General features: G+C 43.6%; 1 protein-coding gene across 1 annotated transcript in view; it reads left to right on the forward strand.

The window, feature by feature from the left end:
• Positions 1-17,102, forward strand: part of Ptcd2 (pentatricopeptide repeat domain 2) — a 31,491-nt gene that overhangs the window by 5,190 nt on the left and 9,199 nt on the right. The window contains exons 4-8 of the mRNA XM_057789734.1: positions 2,679-2,796; positions 6,810-6,888; positions 7,262-7,353; positions 11,593-11,706; positions 14,991-15,065. Coding sequence (XP_057645717.1) covers positions 2,679-2,796; positions 6,810-6,888; positions 7,262-7,353; positions 11,593-11,706; positions 14,991-15,065 — 478 coding nt within the window. The remainder of the gene's footprint in view (positions 1-2,678; positions 2,797-6,809; positions 6,889-7,261; positions 7,354-11,592; positions 11,707-14,990; positions 15,066-17,102) is intronic.

A 17,102-nucleotide genomic window follows, 5' to 3' on the forward strand; every position in this document is an offset into this window, starting at 1 on the left:
ACCTTCTCAGCCCACCTTCTTATAGAACCCATGACCACCAGTCCAGAGATGGCACCACTCACAGTGAGCTGGACTCTCCCCCATTGATCACTAATTGAGAAAATGCCTTACAGCTGGATCTCACGGAGGTATTTCCTCAACCGAGACTCCTTCCTCTCTAACAACATTCCACCATATGTTAGGTATTTTAATCAACTGCGCCCTGTTATCAGACATCTAAACTATTTCTAGTTTTTCCTCAGCACAACTAATGTCATGATGAGGAACTCTAGAAAGCTTACATACTCTTTGTGTTTTGGGTCAAAGAGCAAATTAGTTTGTCATTACTGTAACTAAATGCCCGAGATAATCTGCATATGGAAAAAGGGAATTTGTTTGACTCACAGTTTCGGACACTCTAGGGCATCGGCTGAGTTCTACTGACGGCCTTTGGCTGTGTCACACTGCTGGTCAGTGCTGTCTCAGTACAGGAAGCCATAAAGCTGGGTGGGACCAGACTCGGGCTTTTATATAACTCCTCTAGAGCATGGGGTTGGGGGTCACGTGGGATATACCTAATCCTTTCTGAAAGCAATATTCTCAGCTGGTCTAAGGACATCCCATTAGATTTTACACAGGGGAATAAACTTGCAATGCACAACCCTTGAGAAGCAAACTGAGTTTAAACTATGACACACCTACCAGTAAACCTTCAGGTCATGTCAGCAAAACTAATGCTACATTGTCATTTGACGCTGGCTGCTTTTCTCTTATTTTTCCTGTTATTGCCCTAAATCCAGAAGATATCTCTAAGAATAACAACGCAACAGGATAAAATTCTGAGCGCTCTGCTTTCACGTTCACCATACACACCAGCGCGTGACTCGGAGCTCTTCACTCACACTCATGACACGACCCGGTTGCTCTTCTTTGTCACTTCTGTGAACAGCTGGACGGGTTGGTGCCTCTGTGGTCTAACCAGCCTGCTCATGCTCTTCCTGGGACTCGCAGCCCGCCGCCAAGAAAGGAGGTCATGAGCTGAGACAGAGGCTCACCTTGATGGCACCACAAATGGGAGTGACGTAATTCCCTCATAATCTCGCTCCAGCGCTGGTTAGGTTGTGGGGAGTTTAGGTCCTCCCTTTTATAGGTGTTAACTTCCTTTTGAGTGTAGATGTCAATTCAAGGAAACTTTTGCTTTTTTTTTTAATCTAGCACCAGGTTCTCATTTACTGACATTTATAGATTTGAAGATGCCTCGCGTTTCACATTACCTAGCGTTAAAAAATTGCCGCATGCCAAGGAAAACTTACCCAGTTCTCTCCAGACTCCTTGAGTTCTTATCTTCACTTCACACATGAGGAACCTGATGCTCCAAGCGATGAATTGATTTTCTTACAATTTCATAGTTTTTAAGTAGAAGAGCTGGATTGGAGCCAGCATGCAGAAGCAGACAAAAGTCCTTAAAATCACCACACTCTTGTCCTTCATAACTCAGTTCTCAAGCATGTGATGAAGCAGGTCACGTGTTCACTATCACCGTTCTTGGCAGTGTGTGTTTACAACACTCCCCCTACACCACTCCAGCTCCCCTCTGCTGTTTCAGCAGAGGGTGAAAGAGTTTTTAGTAAAGTCAGCTTTTCCCACTCATACTTTAAAGTCATTTACATCACAAATCTGACATGTGTGCGATTATCAGGTGCTCACCAGACTATCATCCTATGTGCCTGAAGCAGCAGCAGCTGGTCACCCAAAATAGGTTATGTTGGTCAGTTTCAGATGACTGACTGGCCACCTATAGAACTTACGCCACTAGTAAGATGTCACCGCCATTAAAATTAGCCTTCTCCCAGGACTTAAGATTTCAAAGTAAATTTAATTTTTTTTTAAACCGAAGTGGCCATAGATCATGTAAGCCCTTATCTGAATTTAGAAAAGCAGAGGTTGATGTAAGTTACAGTGTGCCTGTTGGTTGTGTGACACCCTACATGGTCATAAAGCCACCTCTGGAAGGAGCACGGGAAACTCCCAGTGCCCTCCCTTTGTTCTGTACCCATCCTAAGGAGACCCCGCTGTTCTGTAACATTATATGCATTCTTGGCCCAGCAGGTAATTTAAGGGATGATTACAGTGTGTGTTTTACTCCTTTTAATTCTCAGAGTATTTTGGCCTCTAACAAAACTCTTTTTGTTTCAATGCCAAGTGCGTTAAACTCTGGAACCCCTAATTTTATTCAAATCCCCATTCTCCCAAACTGGGAGTTTCTTATTCTTTATTGTGTTCCTAGCACCTAGTAGAGCGCACACTGTGGTTTGTGTCTATCCTTGTGGGTGTGTCTGGTATGTGTGGGGTATGTATATATGTTCATGTATGTGTACATATGCATTGGAGGTGCATACACAGGGTTAGAGGTTTCAATCAAATATGTTCCTTGGTTGCCCTAAACCTTGTTTTTTGAGACTAGGTTTCACTGAACCTGGAGCTCTGTGATTGGCTACACTGGCTGTCCAGTAAACGTTGAGAATCCTCCTGTCTCCATCCCCTGCATTGGAGTTCCCTGTGCATGCTACTAAGCCTGATTTTTACATGGGTGCTGGAATCCAAACTTGGGTGTTTCTGCTTGATAGTTGAGGTCTCTACGATTCTGTGTCTGTTCTTGTGTACCCTATCTTTGCTCATAGAATCATCTTGATCACCAGGTACCATGCAGAGAACAGAAACTTCACTGTGGGAGAATATAAGTTTGGACCAGTTTTCATGAGGTTGTGCTACGAGCTGGATCTTGAGGACTCTGCAGTGGAGCTCATCAAAGATAAGGTTAGTGTTTTCCAGTTCCTTCTCCTACCAATGTGACCTTGTGTTCTTGGTGCTCTTACAAAAGACATTTTTTTTATGGCATTTTATTTCCTGGGTTTATTTGTTGTTTTATATTTTATATTATTTCAAGGTCATTGGGCTGAATAAATAAGCTGTCTGCATTTGAAATGTTTCCACAGAGTTGGCTCACAAGGAGACTTACATGTGTCTTCAGAGGCATAGCATAGTACAGAGGCGGCACCCTGGTATATAAGTGCTTTGGGTGTGTGCTGCCCTAGGGCACGTCTCCTGTCTCTGGAGTTCAGAGGCATAGCATAGTACAGAGGTGGCACCCTGTTGTGTATATACTTTGGGTGTGTGCTGCCCTAGGGCATATCTCCTGTCTCTGGAGTTCAGAGGTAAATAGTTTCAGACCAGCCATTGATTTCCTATCCTGCACCTGCACTCACTCTCTCTCTCTCTCTCTCTCTCTTGTTTTTTATTTTTGATTGTAGACTGTATTTATAGCTGGTCAAGCTTTAAAATGCTTTTTATATATTCTGGTTTCTTTTTCTAAAACACATCATAATTTTGCACAGTAATATAATTCAGTGGATAAGGGCACTTTCCATGCAAGCCCAGCAACCTTAGTTCAATCTGTGGAACCCATACAAACGTGGAAGGGGAGAATCAGGCCCACACAGTTGTCCTCTGACTTCAATGCATGCACTGTGGCACATACGCATGGCAATGAATAATAAATAAATTGTAAAAACATGTTTTAGTTACTTACTGAATATTTACTGTATCTTCTGCTCTCTCCCACAATTGTTGCTGTTGTTGTTATATAATTATTATTGCCACAACAGCCCAGTCACGGGTATGATTATTATTTCTATCTCCCAGAAGGTAAAACTGCAGTAGAGGCATTAGAAATTCTTCCATGACAAGAGACCCTTTGTTTGGGCCGTTGTCCACCATGTGTGATCAGTACATTTAGGAACTCCAGAGTGCAATGATTTGGCCTTGCTTCTTAATCTTTCTCCTTATGTGTTCTGCACTGATGGAACTACCCTAGGCTTGACCGTTTTATTTAAGACAGGAAACCCAGGCTGGCCTCAAGCTTGCAATCTCCTGCCTCAGCCTCCAGAGGGTGTGATGGTAGACATGTACCACCATGCCTAGCATTAGGGTTATCCTTCTTTAAGAACACCGTGCATTAGGAAGGTGGTCATAATGAGTTAGTAAGTAGAGGAAAGGTAGTTTAAGAACAGTTTCAAGCCGGGCGGTGGTGGCGCACGCCTTTAATCCCAGCACTCGGGAGGCAGAGGCAGGCGGATCTCTGTGAGTTCGAGACCAGCCTGGTCTACAAGAGCTAGTTCCAGGACAGGCTCCAAAACCACAGAGAAACCCTGTCTTGAAAAACCAAAAAAAAAAAAAAAAAAAAAGAACAGTTTCAACATTTGATCTTGTCTTTTACTTTGAAAAAAAAAAAAAAGGAGCACATACAGGGGCTGGGGAAGTACTCAGTGGATAAAGTGCTTGAAAGGAACCTGAGTTTGCTCCCCAGAACCCCTATTTTTAAAAAGCCAATCATGGTAGTATGTACTTATAATCACAACTCCAGGGCAGCGGAGACTTGTGGATTCTTGGGGTTCATTGGCCAACCAGCCTGGCCCACTTGTGAGTTAGAAGCTGTTTGGGTTAAAAGCTCAACCCAGCCCCTGGCATCCATATACCCAAAAGTATCTGGAATGTTGGGGTTAAGACTTCACCCCAGCCCCTGGCATCCATACATCCGAAGAGTCTGAATGTTCAGGTGGAAGTTCCATCCCAAGCCCCTTCCCCTAGAAGTTGCCTCAGCCCAGACTCTGCCCCTGAGAAAGCCCATCAAACAATGACACCTCCCCAGAGATGCTCAAGACCACTCCCACAGGGTATTTAAACAGTCCCCCAGTGAAGACTGCCAGATGAAGATGGATGCTTAAAAGAAATCCCACATTAGCTCAGAATTGAGAATAATAGAGGGTTATTTATTTAGGGGTAGACTCACAGATTACAGTCCTCTGCTCGAACGGGAAACAGGAACCGAATCCCGGAAGAGAGGCCAGACCTCACTTTACATCGCATTTATAGAATAAGAGGCCACGCCCAAGTGGGCAGGTGACTTAGATAGGCTACTGGCGGCAGGAATTCCTTCCTACAGTACCCCAGAGAACAAGCTCATGGTTTTCCCGTCTTCCTTCCCCGGCTCCTCTGGAGAACTGGAAAGCCATCCAGGAGCATTAGTGTTCATTAAACCTGAGCTTTTTCTAATTTGGTTTGATTTGATCTGATTCGAATTATTGTGTCGGTGGAGGGAATTATGGGGTGTAGAAACTTTTCTGAAGTCAATGAGAGACTCTGCCTTAAAAACTAAGGGGGTAAGCAGTAACCAAAAATTGGTGTCCAAGGATGCTGACTTTGACATGCATTGGCATGTGTGTGCACCCAAACCTACACATACACGTGATTACATGTTTGTATGTGTGTAATAAAACCTGGAAGATAAGCGGTATCTTTAGGGTTAGAATTATTAAAGCCTCACTTTTTCATGTTATTTTTTATTTTAAGTAAATATTTTAATGTTACACTTAAACGTTTGATTGTTATAAGTCAAAGCCGTTATTGTGCCAGTGTAAACACAATGTAAGTAATTTTTAAGCCTGGTATGTGGAGTCCCACGTGTAACAGAGGTGAGGTGGCCTGAGTCCGGACTGAGGGCGATTTTGCTTCTGTGGGTGTGTGCTGTCCCTCCACTGTCCTTGTTCTCCGCAGCCCCCAGTGCTGACGGAGACTGTGGTGTTTTCTCATTTCTCTTACTCCCTTCTTCCTGGCTTGTCCCTCAGCTTTCTGTACCAGCACCCAGCACTTAGAGCAGACCTTGTTGCCTTGTTTTTCATTCCTTATTCTCAGCATCTAGGATCTACGGCAGGTAGAAAGAGCAAAGGATAGAGCACTTACTGACATCTAAATATCATGTCACGGTATGGCACTCAAGTGCCGGGAAGATGTAGAAAAAGAGATAGTAGTCAAAGGCTATACAATTGATGTAAAAGAGTTGAACAGTTGGGAAACATGGTGGTCATGGTAACAATATAGACTCTAAAAATTAGGAAGAGAATAGCCCTTCCGTTTCTCTGTGACATAATTCGTGTTCCCCAACTTAGCTCTTCTGCTAATGTATTTAAAACCGAATATAACGAGATCAGTACACAGATGTTTTGGTCTGTTAAACTAAATGCGAGTCCAGAACAAGGTTGAGAGGCACCGTTTTAGCAGATGCTTGCGAGAGTGAGCAGCTGTGTGTGTTCCATGCTTGCGGCAGCTACTGCTCTGTGAGACATGCTCGCCTTCATTCCAAGTCAGCTTGCTGTGGCTGTTGGACGCCACCTCCTGATTCTACACCACTCGTGAAGCAGAGCTCTCTTGCTTCCTGTCCAGTGTGTCCATCCCCAAAGCTAGGACAGTGTTTAAAAGTGAAGCTTTAAAACATCCTTTGTATACCAGACAAATAGGAAATTCAGGAAGCCACTAAATATAAACCCGGAGAGCAGAGATTCTCAGCCCATGTTGCGACTCTGGTGGTCCAACTACCCTTTTACAGGAATCGCCTAAGACCATCAGAAAACACCAGTATTTTCATTGCAGTTCATAACAGTAGCAAAATTACAGTCACGAAGTAACAGTGAAATAACTTTGCGGTTGGGGAATCACCACAGCATGAGGAACTGTGTTAAAGGGTTGCAGCCTTAGGAAGGTTGAGAACCACTGCTGTAAAGGGACAGGCCCTGCACAATGGTTCACACCTTTAATCCCAGCACAACACAAGGGAGGCAGAGGTGTGGACCTCTATGAGGCCATCCTGTGGTCTGCACAGTGAGTTATAGGATGGCCAGTGCTACCTAGTGAGCCCTGGTCTCAAAAGGGCTGCAGTATGTGGCCCCCCTTAATAGTTTAACTTCTGACCAAACTCTACCTTTTCTCTTCACTAGCATTTACGAGGCTTCTTCCTGGACTCCACGTCATTCAATATTTTGATGGATATGTTATTTACCAAAGGCAAATATGAAAGTAAGTACTGCAGTCTGTGGTTGTGGAAAACTACTGGACAAGCTGCTGGGGTGGGAAGAGCTATAGAAGTGACCCTTAGATGTCTGCTGAGGAGCCCCACTGTGACCTTGCTTTTTAAATTTATAACATCAAATTGCATATGATGGCTGAAATGAACCACCTCAGATTATCTAAAACCTTAGTAGGTTTCCTATGCGTTTTTCTTGCACGACCCGATGATTTAGTTTAACATTTAGATAATTGCCACTTAACTTCAAGGAACGGCTTTGATCATGCTAAAATTTGCTTTTTGGTAGGTGATGCTGAACTGAGTAGAATTTTGGGAACTACCCATAGGTTCCTTTAACCCCGCTGGCCACTGTTCACTTGGCAGGTGCCCTGGAAGTATTGATTGAAATGAAAAACCAAGATGTGAAGTTCAGCAGAGACACCTACATCCTTGCGTTTGCAGTTTGCTACAAATTGGTAAGACTATTTCCCTTGTGACTGGAGAGATAGCTCAGTGGTTGAGAGCATTGCCTGCTCTTCCAAAGCTCCAGAGTTCAATTCCCAGCCACTACATGGTGGCTCACAACCATCTGTAATGAGATATGATGCCCTCTTCTGGCGTTTAGGCATACACTCAGACAGAATATTGTATACCTAATAAATAATTAAATCTTTAAATTTAAAAAAATAAAAAAAGGCTATTTCCCTTAATGCTCAGGGCATTGAGTAGTATCTAAGAGAGGATTTTTTGCCCTCCCTCCCTCCTCTCTCTCTCTCTCTCTCTTCTTTCTTTCTTTCTTTCTTTCTTTCTTTCTTTCTTTCTTTCTTTCTCTTCAGTTCCTCTGAAGCCTGTTTTCCATCTGATACAAATATTTTAATTTTAAATGTATCCATTTTTAGAAAACTCAAGTTAGCCTTGTCAGATATTTTTATCATGGGAAAAGCAATCATCTTTCGCCCCTCTTTGGCAAGCTTGTGGATCGTGAAAGCAAAAGACAAGTTTCAGCTGAGTTCCGGAGTCCCTCGTAGGTTACACTACACTAGATCACCTTCACTGTTGCCCCGTCCTTTAGAAACATCCCATCCTTCCTGGCAGACTCCACATGCAATGGCTGTCATGTATACTTTTTATGATTACTGTTATTTTATGTGTACGAGTGCTTTGCCTGTGTCTGTGCACCACACGCATGCCTGGTGCCTGTGGAAGTCATGGATAGTTATAAACCATCATGGGTGCTGGGAACTGAGCCCCCGTCCTACAAGAGCAGTCAGCGCTCAACCACTTAGCCATCTCTTGAGCCCTCTACTTCTGACTTTTGTTTTTCCAAGCCGTTATAAACCTTTAAACCACTTTCAGCTGTAGGTTAGAGTTGGCCCAAGGGCTATGTTTGCTGACATAAGGATTCAATAATACTTTCAAGTCATCTAGCAGTAGAATGTGGGTCATTCCAAATGGTGATTCCTGCTCAGGCTTGCTTCACTGGGTGCATGCTGAAGTATAGAGAATTTACTTCTGCTTCTTAAGAAGGGCCAGACGATCTTTCTTCCTGTGTTGTATCCAAGAGAAACTTGTTTTATCAAGTGGAGACAAGTCTGGAAAAGGAGCTGCTGAGGTTCCCAGTCACCCTGGCAACTACCCCACATAAAATTCAGACTTTGTTGAGAGGATTGAGTGGTGGGATAGATAGATCTTCACAAACACACAGATGTCAGGCTACTGCTGCCATTATGATCCCATCCACCTGTGGCAGCTCAGAGGAGAGGACTGGGTTTACATTGCTGTCTGATTGATTAGGGCATCACTTCCTTGGATTTAAAAATACATTTTCTCTTTTAGATGTATTTATTATATTTTATTTATGTGTATGTAAGTATGTGCACCACATGTGTTCCTGGGGCTGGCAGAGGTCAGAAGAGGGCCTCAGGTCACCTGGACCAGAGTTACAGATGGTTGTGTGGGAGCTGGGAACTGAACTCAGGTCCTCTGCAAGAGCAACAAGTGCTGCTGACTGCTGGGCCATCCCTCCAGCCCCTTTGGAGTTTCTTTTTAAGTCTGTTTTCATGGGATTCTTCTATAAGTTACGTTGTATTAGTGTTACTTGTTGTCGTAGCGGGGCTGTGTTCCTCCACCCGGCTAGCTTTACCCGAAATAATCACACGGAAACTGTATTCTTTTAAACACTGCTTGGCACATTAGCTCTAGCCTCTTACTGGCTAGCTCTCATATTGATCTAACCCATTTCTAATATTCTGTGTAGCACGAGCTGGCTTACCAGGAAAGATCTTAACCTGCGTCTCTCTGGAGTGAGAGAATCATGGCGACTCCTGACTCGGCTTCTTTCTCCCAGCATTCTGTTCTGTTTACTCCACCCACTTAAGGGTTGGCCTATCAAATGGGCCTAGGCAGTTTCTTTATTAATTAACCAATGAAAGCAACAGACAGATACAAGACCCACCTCCATCATTTCCCCTTTTTCTGTTTAAATAGAAAAGAAAGGCTTTAACTTTAATATAGTAAAATTATATATAATAAAACTGTTATCAAGTAAGAATTATAGTTATAATATTTATATCTATTTTATCTTTTATTATAACTAAGGAAAATTATAACTATCTATTTATTTTTTAATTTTATCAAAGACTTTAGAAGGATATAATATTACCTAAGTAAACAAGAAATTTAAAACTTCAGAAATGACAGAGACATCTTGTTGTCTGTATAGTTACCCAAAGTTTTTTTGTATCATTGGGGCATTTATCTTTGGCCTTTAGGCCCATAGTATTTAGCAGACATTTTTATGAAGTAGGAAATTTTAAAGACAGTTTAGTCATTATCTGCTGTGTCCTGTAGAATGTCTTGTAGACTCTTTTATGAGTCAGGAACATTGAAAGACCATCTCACCTTTAGGCAAGTTTAATAGTCCTCTCTCTGTGGGTTTTTTGTGTCCAGTCTATGTAATAGTTCAGGCAAGAGCAGTTTTTTGTCCAAATGGCTATTAAACTTTGTAAGGAGTCTTTTTGATGTCCATCTTTTTTTTTGAAGTAGATTGGTGCTGCCAGGAGCAGACGTGTCTCATTGTCATGAAAAGTCCTAAATTATTAAACATTTAAATGTCATATTTTGTAGTCTTTGAAAGATATGAAGAATATCTGTCTGAAATATATCTATGTATATTTAGAAAATCTAATTAACATGACTACAAGCTTGACTATTATCAATGATTATTTACTAACAACCTATATTTTTTAATTATACATTATATTTTTAAATGAACCACATAATCACAATACCTTAATCAAGAGCAGAAATACATATACATTTAACAAAATTGACCTTAAAATCCATACCAATGTAAATTATTTATATCTATATCATATCCCCCTTTAAATGTAGAAGAACATTTATAAACAATAGCGCCACCCTGTTGAAATAAGAGCGGCGGCGGGGCTGTGTCCGGCCATCTGGCTAGCTTTACCCGAAATAATTACATGGAAACTGTATTTTTTTAAACATTGCTTGACACATTAGCTCTAGCCTCTTACTGGCTAGCTCTCATATTGATCTAATTTTTAATATTTTGTGTAGCACGAGCTAGCTTACCAGGAAAGATCTTAACCTGTGTCTGTCTGGAGTGAGAGAATCATGGCGACTTACTGACTCGGCTTCTTTCTCCCAGCATTTTGTTTTGTTTACTCCACCTATCTTAATTATACCCTGTCAGAGGCCAAGCAGTTTTTTTTATTAACAAATGAAAGCAACAGACAGATACAAGACCCACCTCCATCAGTTACTGTTTTCAAGTGTTTGACTTACCCTGAGACTTTCAAGCTGGAACTTCTTTGAAGGAGAGTCCCCTTTGTGACTGCATGTTACAGTGCTGGCCCCACTGTGGGGCTCATGCCGAGAAACTAGCCTGCTGCCATACAAAGATGCCTGTTTACGAGTGAGAACTGGCTTACGATGGGATAGGCGAGCTGAACAAGAAAATTAGTTTAGAGTTGAGCTGCTACCATATAAATAGTCTAGTCTGTTGCAGATGGCCTCTGCATAGCTTAATATTTTGTTGTTTTTGAGCTTACAATGTAATTATATCATTTCTTCTTCCTTTTCCTCCCCCTAAACCCTCCCATGTGTACCTCCTTGCTCCCTTTCACATTCATGGCTTTCTTTCATCAATTGCTGTTACATGCATGTGTGTGTGTACACATATATCCCACAGTACAGCCTGCTCAGTTATTGTATGTGTGTACGCATATATCCCACAGTACAGCCTGCTCAGTTATTGTGTGTGTGTACACATATATCCCACAGTACAGCCTGCTCAGTTATTGTGTGTGTGTACGCATATATCCCACAGTACAGCCTGCTCAGTTATTGTGTGTGTGTACGCATATATCCCACAGTACAGCCTGCTCAGTTATTGTATGCATGTTGTCAGGGCTGACTGGTGTTGGACAGCCAGTTGGTGTGCTCTTCCCTGGGGAGGACTGTTTATCTCCCTCTCAGATTACATAGTTACCTGTAGTTCTTTGTGAAGCGTTGAAGCCCTGATCTTTCCCCAGTCCACATGGTCATGTCTGTTGAGCTTAATTCTTCAAGTGACTTCAGATAGGCTCTGGGAGATTCTTAGAGCAGGATATCCGAGACACTAAGCTCTGTTAATCATTACACCTGAAGGTTCATGACGTTGACTGAGCAATCCCATCTCCTCACAGAACAGCCCGGAATCTTTTAAAATTTGCACAACTTTAAGAGAAGAAGCCTTACTTAAAGGAGATGTCATCTCCAGGAGAGCATCCTGTTTTGCGGTGGCATTAGCTCTGAACCAGGTAAGGCCTTGGGGCAGAGGAGACGTAAGTGACGTGGAAGAGGGCAGGACATTACTGCTTTCATTTGTTCTTGTTTTTCATTTATTTTTCCCTCCTAACTGTATTATAAAGACATGCCATAATGAAAAAATGCCTTCATTGCCACAGCGATTTGCTGCAAAGAAAGTTTTTACTTGTGGCCAAAGACCCAGCATGCATTTCTATTTAGAGTGGGTGGGCCAAGATCTTGTGGAAAATCAAAGAAGGAAGCTGCAGTTTGAGAGAATTATCCTTGTTATAGTAGCGATGGTACATGCTTCCTGTGGGGCATTCTCAGAGAGTGTTTTTACATCAGTAAGGATTCCCCAGTTGGCCTTGCTAGTTAGACCACCTACTAGTATTTAGTTGAAGCCTTACTATTACCTTAGTCCCTCATTCCCTCATTGATAAATGAAGCAATCACGACCCAGAACAAAAAGGTGAAATTCTGAGGTTGATCTCCATGAAGGACATAGGGCTGGAATACCTTCAATCTTAAGGAGCCCCACCTCTGAGATTCCTTCTTTGAAGGCTCAAAATATATGAAATACTTCATACGTTTGCTATGTGGTAAATGAAAGTGTTATGATAGAAAATTCTAACCAAGCTAGGTTATTGTTCAACTAGCAAAACAAGACTGGAGAGCTCTTACTTAAAACTAGTTAGAATAGGTGCTTAGGACTGAAGGGTGATTGTTTCCTTGATGCTGGGGAAGGCTTAGGGGGATGCACGCCTACCAGACACGAACTGCGCATGATCAGCTTTCCTGTTTGTCAAGGAAGTTGTTTCATGTTTTCCTGCTCTGCCAGGGGCTGAATGACACGGACTGAAGTCTCGTGAGAGACACATGTCCCCAGTCTTTTTGTAGCTCTTGCAGTTTGACTCTTCTGAAGCATAAGTCTTCCCTTCAGAGTGCAGATAAACCCTGCTGTCGCCTTTGTGAATCTCTCAGCTGAGCGGTGTCCAGGACCCTCCTGGTTATGGTGATCGCGTTACCCACACGGGCTTCGGCCTCAGCTAATAGCATCACTGCCTTTGTTTGTGTTGTCTGTTTATTTTTATCACATTTGCACTGTGTACTAATGCCTCTTTAGTCTTTTTATTTGAAGTCTTTCCGAATTGTTTTGGTTTAGGTGTTTCTCTTATATGCTGCAGAACCGCAACCTGCATTTATAATAAGACGTTAGTCTTTCTTAGTCTGTTTATATTCATATGACATGAATGATCTAACGTGGAATTTTATTTGGGATGCTTTGTATTTTTAGCGCTTAATATATGGCATGTGGTAGTTTTCAGTGGTTTCTCCTACTGCTGTACTGGCTACTCTTAAAGCCAAGTTGGCAAAGTTATGAGTGAAGCGGAAGGACAGTGACTTTTGTGCTGCATGTCTGGGGGAGTGCAGCTTTCTGCTGCAGGTGGCTTGCTCGGTTTGTAGACACTGGGTGTCAGCCAGCGAGATAAACAGGAACCAAGAGGTGGGGGCTTTCTCTTCTTGTGTCCCTGTATTTCCTTATTAGCTACTCAGCACTAGAGGCCTGAGAAATTGGATTGGAAATTTATCTTTTATTGTGAACTTTGGAGAACTGGATGGAAAGGCGGCTCTGAATGGGGCTTTCCCACAGCCTCAGCTAGCCTAGCGGTCACTGTCGCAGGTCATTCCCTGTCCATGTGTCCTTTCTACTGGTTACTTCAAAACCATGTTATTACTGAGTTTCCTCGATCTAATTCCTTTGGTAATAGCTACTAATAGTGAAGTTAATGTGTTTTCTCTTTCTTCCTCTTTGTTCATCTCTGTCATGGAATTTTAGTTGCTATGCTACCTCTTGTATTGCTTGCTTTTCTCTTAAATATACCCAATTTATGGGCTTTAAATAGGAAATAAAGGAGAGGAAATGAATTTCTCTTGCTCTTATTTTCCTTTTGTGTAGCATAAGGCCTTCCTTTCCAGGTGGATAGCACGCCCACTGTCCTGTAGCCATATTCTGCACAGCTGTGGTCCTTGGCGTCTCAGTCTGTTGTTTGCTGCTACAGCTTGCTCCTCCGTGTGTGCTCTCCTTTGCCTACAATGTGCCTTCTGATAAGTTCTTCCAACAAACGCTCCACCTGAGTTCTTGATGTGCTATTTATTTTTGTACTTACCCTACAGTCTTGCCAGAGTTAACATTTTGAGACAGCGCTTGCTTTTCTTGAAGGTTTTTTTGTTTGTTTTTGAGCTTTGGTCTTTTGTTATATGTCTTTCTGCACTGCTGTGGAGAACTCGGCCTGGTCTCATTTCTGTGGCTGACTGGTGTGATCTTGTTCACCGTTCTCACTGTTAGCCTCTGTACTCATGAACATGCTATCCTACTGGCGTTTCCTCTGCTAATTCTTCTCTCAGGTTTTCTTTCATTGTGTCCCCTTCCTCTTCTATTTTTTTAAAACTCTCTTCACGCACTTCTTATGCTGATTCTTTTTGATTACTCATCCCTCAGAAATAAAAATTTCTTTTCGAACACTACTGACAGTAAACTTGTGTCAGAGAGACAGAAACACCAGAGCCCCAGTCCAGCTGGACAGGCTTTCCTTGGTCGAATAGCTCCCTGTTGTAGCCTGCAGTCCTCGGCACGGATGCCCACACTTGTTTCCCCCATCTGTAGCAACAGGATTTCAGGATGCAGCCTCTTCTCTGTCGCTACCATAGAGCCATGCTGCTCCTGCAAATACAGCGTTGCCATGGACATCCTCACCACTCACCTGTGCCTCCCCACGGGCCCCAGTCTGCCCCTTGCCTCGACTCCAATCTCTGCAGGCCAGCACTTAGGTCACGGACTCTAGGCTGTGCTGATAGAGAACCTCCTAGAACCTAGAATGTGGATCCCTTTCTGAAATGTGTAGGACCTTGCAGGGCTCCGTCTCCAAGAATTCTGACAATACCCACGTCTTGTCTGGTTTGAGGCTTCACTAATTATGCCAGGATGAGGTTTGCTCTGTCTCTTCTCATTGTCATTTTTCCTCAAAGCTGGTTCCAACAGGAGAAGGAAAGGTGCCAGTTTAATATCTCCATCTCAAAAACTAGACTCAGAGAGATTGCTAAAACATAGGATATCATGCCCCGGGGTAAAACCCTTTATATAGTTTGTTTAACTTTGTATTTTAAAAAATCCTATTGTTGATTTAAAACTCTGAGGCCCTGTGCCTAGGGGCATTCTGCTTTTTCTAAGTAATATGTAGGACAATGGAGTGATGGCTGCATGCTCAAGGATTATGACTTTTGTTTCTCCTTCCAGAACCAGGTGGGAAAAGCCATGTCCATTTATTCTCAAATCATGAATCCAGAGAGTATAACCTGTGCTAACTTAAATGTAAGTGATTGTCTTCTACTTTAAATGACTTGAAATGTGGTAAAATGCTTGCTGTTTTTGTCTCTGCAATGGCCTAATTGTCCAGCGTTGGTATTCAGTTGAGAAGAACAGTCATTTACTAAGTCTTCTCTTGGGGAAGAGCCACTCCTGTGAGAGAAGTCATCACCACAGACTTCTGGGAGTTTATTAATGGTGGGGTGATGGATCTGCTCGGCTGTGTGGCAGGGCGCCCATGGCGTTTGAGGCACAAGTGAGAAGGCTGTGGGTTTGAAGAGGGGTGGTTGGACTGGTCAGACTCTTCCAGGCCCCAAGTGAAGCCTGCATGCTAACTGCATCCCATCTGTGGCAGCTGATTTGTGGTGTGCCTGTGACTGATAAGCCGGTATATGTGCTGTCTTAGGTTTCTATTGCTGTAAAGAAACACCATGACCACACAATTCTAATAAAGTAAAACGTTTCACTGGGGTGCCTCACAGTTCCAGAGGTTCAGTGTTTTGTCTATGAATATCTATGCACCATGCGTACACCCAGTGCCTGGGGACGTCAGAAGACATCAGATCCCCTAGTGCTGGAGTTATGGGTGGTTGTGAACTAACAGCCTGTGAGCACTGGGAACCTAACCTGTGTTCTGTGCAGAACTACCGAGTGTTGTGAGCCACTGAGACATCTCTCGAGCCCTTCAGGTCCCCAGCTCTCAAGGTCTTTTCTTCTAAACCGTCCGGGGCTTAAGCTGAAGAACACTCTTTTCAGACTAGAAATAGCAGTAGTGTGACATGAGCTAGTTCACAACCATGCAGTGCGTGTCTCCAGCCAGGCTGCAGAGCAGCTGAGGAGAGTGAAGGAGACCTGCTAGGGCAGGGACTGAAGTGTTCCCATTGGCGTGTGTGTGTGTGTGTGTGTGTGTGTGTGTTCAGTTCCCGGCTGTCATGCTGTGTCTGGATTGTGGCCTCAGTAGTAGAAGTGAGTCAGTACTAACGCACCTTGAAGGCGCCATCTGCTCTGGTTCGAGCCCGAGCTCACCCAGACTCAGCCAGATGGAAGAGCTCTGCCCCTCCCCTGCAACCAGCCAGGCCTCTTCCCGCCTCCACACCCTCCTCCTTTAATTTGCTTCTATTGGCTATTTTGTCACATGGCAAGAAAAGTAACTAATACAGGTCAACAATGGGGCCGTGTTCTGGAGGAGGGGCTATGGGTTGTAGCTGGAAGGACAATGCTTTCCACAGATTGCTCTTGGTGAGGCTTTCCATGCAAAGACTACACTGCTGATTATAGCCGCCTCCTACTAGCTCTGAGTCCTCGGGTCCAGTCCACTGATTCTTTAGATGTCTGACCTTAGTTTTCCAAGTATACTATCGGGCACTGTACAGGCGTACATCTGAGGGTAATTCCTGTGGGCAGAGCAGAAAGTATTACTGTGTGTTTCCTCGGAATCGTGAAGCTCTGCCTAGATCCCACTCTAGGACTTGTTGCAGACAGACTCCTGTTATGAACTTGGTTAGTATGGAGCACTAAGTGCTCCCCGCCCTAGGCCAGCTGCTTCAGATCCATTCTTCAACCATGACAGCAAAGAGACAGCCATTACTTTTGTCTTCTCGGTTCCCGTTAGATATGGACAAGATGGGACTAGGGAGGAACTCCCCCTCCAGCAGCAAAGCCAGCCGAGTGGCTGTAGCGCTAGAGAGGAGAACTGCGCGTGAGCATGCGGGCAGCGATGCGGGGCATGAGTTACTGCTGGCTTTCCCTAGAGTAGAGATGGCACTGGTGGCAGGACGCTGAAGAGGGTGAGACAGCCAGATTGTAATTTAATTTTAGCTAAGGTACTGGACTAGACGCCTTGATTGTTAGTTCTTCAGAGTCCTGCTGGAACAGTATTACTCCGTGGTGCAGATGTGGAAAGGGATGGTCCAGGCCGGGGGATTCGCCAAGTTCTCACAGTTCAGTAGACACCGGGACCAGGGTTGGAGCACAGACAGATGACTGCAAAGCCCAGGTCTCCCACCTCTCTGGGGAGATGAGACCCATGAAGACAGGAAGGAA

Source organism: Chionomys nivalis, chromosome 15 (genome assembly GCF_950005125.1).
Source record: "Chionomys nivalis chromosome 15, mChiNiv1.1, whole genome shotgun sequence".
NCBI classification, from domain to species: domain Eukaryota; kingdom Metazoa; phylum Chordata; class Mammalia; order Rodentia; family Cricetidae; genus Chionomys; species Chionomys nivalis.